Raw genomic sequence first — 6,775 nt, 5'->3', positions numbered from 1 at the left:
TTCTTTAATTTTGATTATGTTGAATTTCGAGATAAGTCGAAATTGTGAAAAATTTATCTCGTATGTCACCTAGGGGCTTCGTACTGGATTAAACGACACATCATCGTGTAAATTTAGGAAAGACCATAGCATATTAAGAATTTCTTTCTTGTTCACCTTTACTTATTCCACCAATTCATTCAGTCGATTGAAAAATGTCTTCCATCAATATGAACCAAACGGCGAAATATCATTTAAAACAACATTTATTTTGACCAACTATAATACTTTTTGTTGGGAGTCGACCTGTAATATGTACATATTTTATATACATCCCCATGTACACAGTACAAAGGATTCATGATTTGCTGTTACAATTTTTTTCCATATACATATATATTTCTTACAAATATAAAATTCTTTATAGATTCTATCGTTAATTTACTGAACAAACAAAATATTATACGCATCTTCTAATCAACATATTCTTCATAACATAATAACAACGTTACATATGTAAAATAGATACATAGTTTGATTTTCATTTATTAAAAATACGATTATTACACTTCTAAGGAGACGCTGCGATATATTGACCATATAGTAACTGGCCTGAAAGCGATACTATTAGGCTACTGAAAATTGTACGTAGGCTTCAAAATGAGTTGAGATATTCAGAAAAAAAGGAAAAGATTTATAAGTCGATTATGCTCAGCAGTTGAAGTTAAAACATGTTGTGACAGATGATTGCATTAATACTACAGTGTATTATGATAAGGCTACAGCATGCTTAGAAAGAATAAGGCGCCTGAGGTACGGCGTTAAAATCACCCACGTAATAATTATCGGCCCCAAATGTTACACGAATTGGTTTTTTTTTCCGGCGAAATGTTAGAAATATCCTTGAAATACAGCACGACTATCACAGCCCCGATTACAACTAACGTCATGAAAAACAACTGGAATTTGTAAATACTGGTCAGGCGTTCCTCCAGCCTACTGTTCACCGCGTATATTTGGTCCAACTGTTAAAATGCAGAAAGTAATTTCGCTACAATCATGATTTGGTACCGATCTTGACAGCTCATTTTCAGCATGCTTATGGGGAGATTTTTTCTTACCTTTTTAGTGAGTATTAAAACGGTAGTTTGAAGCTGCGTAACTTCCTGTTGTTTCATTGTTTCGGGTGATTTTGGCGTGACGATATTACAGCGTAGCCTAAAAATGAAATCAAGAACGTATACCAAAAAGCCAGTTTTCCAGGGTTGGAAAATTGAGAATACACAAGCCATAGGCGACAACAGTTCAAGGGTGCAGGCTCGAACTCAAACCCCAAAATTACCATGTGTTAGTTCCCATTGCATTATGGATAAAGTTGTATCTAGGGCCAATAGCTAAATAATTCAAATTTTTAAATTTCGACCCAGTTCCTAAGTTATGAGATGATCTTCAACTTCATGACTCTGAAAAACAGTTTTTAGTGCCTAGTTCGGCCATTAGGTAGCGCACTGGACCAATTCTTTGCACTGCACAACTAGACCTCCACATGTACATTGTACCAGAGTTTCATCAGGATCGACCCACTTTTAATGAAGCTAAGTCGCTGAAAGTCAGACCCAAAGACACACACACACACAGCATGAGAATAAGGGTCTCAAGCTGCAAAAGCGGAGATCGAGTCAGGCCTTTTACCTGTGTTCCATAATGTCGTCGCGAGAGGCAGTCCGCCATAATTCCCCGATTTCTGAGTTACTGACACCGGCTTCGACTTCCATAGTCATCACGAGGAATTTATCCCGATGTATCGTACTGCTGTGACCCGCTTGGAGAAACACGCTCACCTCGCCGGTCCCCGCTGGCTTTATAACCCCCGAACTCGGACGGACTCGGTATTTTTCTGGGGCAGTTGTTTTCACCTAAAACATCAATAAGCCAACATCTAGATATTGAAATGTTTTAGAAACATCAAGTTATGAAATACCTTCAAAATGAAATGAAATCTCACCTTAAAGGCAACATTTGATTTCACAGTATTCGTTATAGTGATGATATATAGCGATTCTTTTGTGCCATCTCCCAATTCAAACTCCAATTCTTCAGCCGGGCTGGAAAATTCAGCATATAGCAATACCGTTAAAACCAATACGTAATAGGACATTTTTTCGAAAGGAGGCTTACCATATTGTAGCATATTTTCCTCGGAATGAATTTTCTTCACGATCTGGTCGTCTAGAAGCAATTGCTAGGGTTTTAGGGCGTACTTTAATCAGCCGTGCTTCATTCTGCGAACAAGGAATTAGTGAAATCAATTCAACGTGCTCATCGGTAAAATCTTATATTTGAAAAACATATTGAAATATTGTTCCTACGTACCTTTGGTGGGCTTCCAGCATCTTCTTGGTCAACACTGAAACTCTGGTACGTATTATGATCGTTCTCGGCAAATGTTACCTGCATGGGACATGTGTATATATCACAATACTATAACAGCACTTTTAATTTCAATGAATTATGATATTTTCATGTCAAGACAACAAATTGAAAATGATCAAATTCACACACACACATGCAAAAACATGTATGTTAAATGAAATGTAGAAGAAAAGAGTTATATGACCAATGCGAAACAATCTTATCACATTCCACAGTCTTGCAGTTTTTGACCTTAACACCTAGCTTATCAAACAAGGGGGTCACTTATACCTAGATCAATTAACAGGTCACATGCTGTAAATTATTTTTCATTTGCCCTATTTTCCAAGTTTCTTCGAACATCGATTTAAGTCCATGCATTGTAGATCGAATACCCGTGAATTGTATGGCATACCTCATTGAAACCACTGTCATTCAAAGCTTCATAAGTGTCGCAAAGCTCCCTCACATATCCATCTTTGATCGAATCATAATCATCATTAGACACCATCCTGACTTTTGAGAAGGTCAGGTTCAGTATCACTCACTACCATAGTAATACTGCTTTAGTAGTGCTAAGTGACAGTGGCCATAGCAACGTTGTCATACCAACAGCCATTCCCTTGATGACATAGTTACAATACAGCTAACTGTGATCTACAAGTTACCACTAAAGGCAGCGTTCTAAAAAATCTTACCCGTTTCTTATTGGCAGCAGAATCTGGTGAGTGGAGTTCTCCATTTTGCTCATTCTCAGGAGATGGTGACGGGGTATATTTATATTCAAACGAATCCTGTAAAATTTGAAAAAGCATGGAACATAATTCATATTCATTTTGAATCTCTCAACTGTTTAGACTTATGATATTACAAACTTACCGTGCCACCCATATGCTCCCATAACTGGTCCCTGTCGATATATTCCTGAATCTCATTCTTTTTTACGAATATCACTTTTTTCTTCGCTTCCTCGCTCAACCAGGCTTTAATAATCTTCCACGCAGCTATATTTAAGGAAATAAACATCTCGATTACAGACTTTTCGGGAATGCTTGTCTAAATGCTTGTCAATGTAAGCGAAATACCACTTACTGTTTAGAACCCATGGCATGTCGTATATCAGTATATAAGCTGAAAAAATAGGGAAGATAATGGGAAAAATATCAGTTACCTGATGTTGCCAAGTAAAGTTTAAAGGCTAGCCAGCAGTAAACCAACAAGCCAGACTATTTTAACAGTTCAATTGGTGGATAAAAGGCAATAAGATACTAATTGACAAGGAATCGTAATATTAGATGGTAACTAACCTAGAAAGCTTGGATAGTAAGAGGTGAAACAAGTGATGATGTACTTGACTAAATCCAGGTCCATGTTTGTGAGTCCAGCCTCAGCCATATCGAATAGAACTACAATCCGTTTACCGATGTTTGCTTGGAAATACCGTTCTAACATAAACGCGACGTACTTTTGTAGTAGAAGCAAAGTTGAAGAGTCTTTTTTGTGGTCTTTAATACGGAAATACACTGAAATTGATAGATGATTTGAATCGTTACTCAACCCGCTGTCAAAGATGGATGCACTCTGAACGCTCGAAAGCTTTACATACTACGGTACCCTGAAGCTTTGGAAATAATATTGCATAATACACTTACAGATATCATTGCCATCTTTGTCATGATTGTGGTAATATATAGCCCCTTTTTCATGCGCTTCTTGAGGAAATGAATTCTCATTTAAATCTACAAAAAATACAAGTGATACTCCATGATTCTATGGAGCCCTTTCGCGGATATAGCATGTGCCAGTAGTAGTTGAAAATATTTACCATTGACACCAATTTCTTTGCGCCATGAAAATGAACCGTTCACAATCTTTGCAGCTTCTTCCACATCAGTTCGTAATGCATTGATAAAACAACCAGCATAGGAATCATTTGTATTCAAACGATTGATATCTCTTTCATCGTAGGCGCCTTGTGTAATTTTATCTAAAATACAATAAATGTGATATCGAATTGCATTGAAAACTATTTGAGGTAACTTCGAGACTTGGCCTATTTCAAGCAACTTCCAGCATTGCAAAAACAGTCCAATTTACGACTGAATGCAGTCATAGAGGCAAAGTTTAATCTATTTGGGTCTACCTGCAGTAGGTCACCTTTCCACTATGTGGCACTAGTGTTTAGTGTAATGGTTATTAGGTAGGCCTATAGGTATAACTATTACTCCTAGGGAAACCTTAACTGCAGTCGCTCCATCATTTTTCTTATGTCTTACCGGCATATTTTTCTTGGAATAGTGTTCGTAATTCGTCATATTTATCTTTTTGATCCTGAAAATAAAACAAAATAATGATTTAGCAGTTCATTGGGGGAGGGTATCTTCTTGGTCACTGTTGCACCATTGGCGGCTACCCAGCTAACAAAAAAACGTTCAAAGAACGTTTTCTAAAAGTTTTTCACTAACGTTTTAACGTTAATGTTGAACGTTCGTGCAACGTTTGTAGAACGTTTTTTTTGTAAATGTATTTTAAGGTTCACAGAACGTTTTTGATAACGTTGACTGAACGTTACTTCACAACCTCTCTGCAACCATTGAGCTTGATAAAAACGTTCCAAAAACGTTCGTATGACGTTACATTATAACCATGATGTCCTCTTTCATGAGCTAGAATAAATCCCTTTCAACTAACTAATATTTGAATTATTTTACCTAACTTTTATTTTGTAACTACGTATATATACATGTATAATATCGAAATTATTCACTCGTAAGTTAGTTCTCCAGTGCACCAGTCGTCGTTTTACAGCGTAGCTGGCAGCCTTTGTGATTCCTAAAATAAAAAGGAAATGATACAGAAACTTTTATTTTCATGGTTGTGTTAAGCCTTGAAGTTCATTTCATCCATACATACAGGGATTGTTATGCTTGTTATTGGAGAACAACAGTTAGGTCATTTCATTGATATAAAACCCGACGAAAAGGTCTCTAACGTGGGTTTCTACATAAAAGATTGTTTCAAAAACATTCTATCTGTATTTTTCCATATATTGAAAGTATCAAAATTTGTGGATTGAATAACGTACCTTAGTAAATAAACGATTTTTAAATCCCTTAAACACGCCGCTTAAAGCTGATTGATGAACAATGGCGAACACTTCCTGCTTTGATATGTCACGATATCCATCGGTTTCGAATCCCATATTTTTCTTTAGGCCTACTCCCGAAAGTTTGAATCTTGCTTTCAAATGGTATTAAAATGTAGGAATCCACGTCGGGATTTGCTTAAAACGGACTATATTGATGATATCTGACTTAACTAATAATTTGCTGCAGGCTCTTGGATGATAACGTTTAGAAAAACCTTCAGAAAACGTTATCGCCTGAACGTTACATTATAAACTATCACACAACTTTCACGAACGTTTCCGAATGTTGTATGAACGTTGTGTGCTAGCTGGGTAGGTCTATTAGTAAGTCGACTACGTAGTCCTACAGATCAGCCAGAGATATATGTAGGCTTAGGCCAGGGGACAGAGTAGAGGGTCATCACATTATAATTGTCATAAATGTCATACGGACTCTATTAAAGCCTCACCCCCAACCCCTTCGGCACTCACGGTATCAAAGCAAGGGCCCACCACCACAGTACAATGAAGGAAGAAGACCATTGATGGCTGGTAAGTGGTGTGGGTCGTCTTTCTTTCGACACTTTTTTGATTTTTTGAGTCAGTAGTTTTACTACTCTCACTATAGTAATATTTAATAATTCAATACCGACCGGTGTAACGCAAACGGGAACGCAGTCGCATGACAATTTCTATTAATTCTCTCGTTACCAAACCCACAGAAATGCGCATAAAATTGCGAAAAATAGGTTTAATCCTATATGATTTGCCCAGGCCTATGATCAAATAAATGAAAAAAAAAAACCTTAGGACTTACAGCCATTATCATTTCGTTGGGTCAATTTACTTCCGGGTTCGTGCCACCAAATGATACATGATCTGTAATTGGCTAATTTAGTTGTAAAACCAAATTCAATTGGCTAGGTATCTGAATGACGTCATCTAAATGAAGTAAACAAAACCATGTGCTTTCGATAATGATTAGTTTTAATCAATAACAACCGTCTGAGATAGAAAACATAGCGTGAAGATCAAAACAAAGAAATACTATGAGAAATTTACATTTTCGGTGAGGGTTAGAGCTGAATTGTTGGAAAAATCGTAAATGAGAGAAATATCATATTCCCCATTCGGGTTAACACGGAGGTGCTGCCATCTTACAATTTCATCGATTAAACCTATTCAATTCAGATTTATTGCTTCTACGAATAAGATTACGATTTTATTTACACTCCAACCATTTCCATGGTAGGATGG

The 6,775-nt window shown here is 36.8% G+C and overlaps 1 protein-coding gene across 2 annotated transcripts; it reads right to left on the bottom strand.

Moving 5' to 3' along the window:
- Positions 1-257: 257 nt before the first annotated feature.
- On the bottom strand, positions 258-6,638 carry LOC141906168 (motile sperm domain-containing protein 2-like). Of its 2 annotated transcripts, XM_074795395.1 has the most exons (15): positions 6,581-6,638; positions 6,336-6,460; positions 4,668-4,722; positions 4,217-4,378; positions 4,044-4,130; positions 3,699-3,914; positions 3,484-3,522; positions 3,271-3,395; positions 3,090-3,185; positions 2,353-2,430; positions 2,158-2,261; positions 1,985-2,084; positions 1,672-1,895; positions 1,101-1,197; positions 258-1,004 (listed from the first exon to the last, which is right to left on the bottom strand). In XM_074795395.1, the coding sequence occupies exons 2-15, from the start codon at positions 6,345-6,347 to the stop codon at positions 822-824; spliced, it is 1,578 nt and encodes a 525-aa protein (XP_074651496.1). In that variant the 5' UTR covers positions 6,348-6,460; positions 6,581-6,638; the 3' UTR covers positions 258-821. The 2 variants fall into 2 exon arrangements, with proteins under 2 accessions (XP_074651496.1, XP_074651495.1); XM_074795394.1 differs by lacking the exons at positions 6,336-6,460; positions 6,581-6,638 and adding an exon at positions 5,477-5,978.
- Positions 6,639-6,775: the final 137 nt, after the last annotated feature.

This window comes from Tubulanus polymorphus, chromosome 5 (assembly GCF_964204645.1).
Source record: "Tubulanus polymorphus chromosome 5, tnTubPoly1.2, whole genome shotgun sequence".
NCBI classification, from domain to species: Eukaryota; Metazoa; Nemertea; class Palaeonemertea; order Tubulaniformes; family Tubulanidae; genus Tubulanus; species Tubulanus polymorphus.
This window is presented reverse-complemented; position numbering and strand designations above follow the sequence as displayed.

Bases quoted from the DNA above. Each gene is read 5' to 3' on its own strand.
- LOC141906168 (XM_074795394.1), bottom strand. From the start codon at position 5,593: ATGGGATTCGAAACCGATGGATATCGTGACATATCAAAGCAGGAAGTG. The intron at 4,131-4,216 runs GTAAATATTTTC...TATTTTTTGTAG, and splicing joins CAAAGAAATTGGTGTCAATG to ATTTAAATGAGAATTCATTT. The intron at 1,896-1,984 runs GTGAGATTTCAT...TTGATGTTTTAG, and splicing joins AATCAAATGTTGCCTTTAAG to GTGAAAACAACTGCCCCAGA.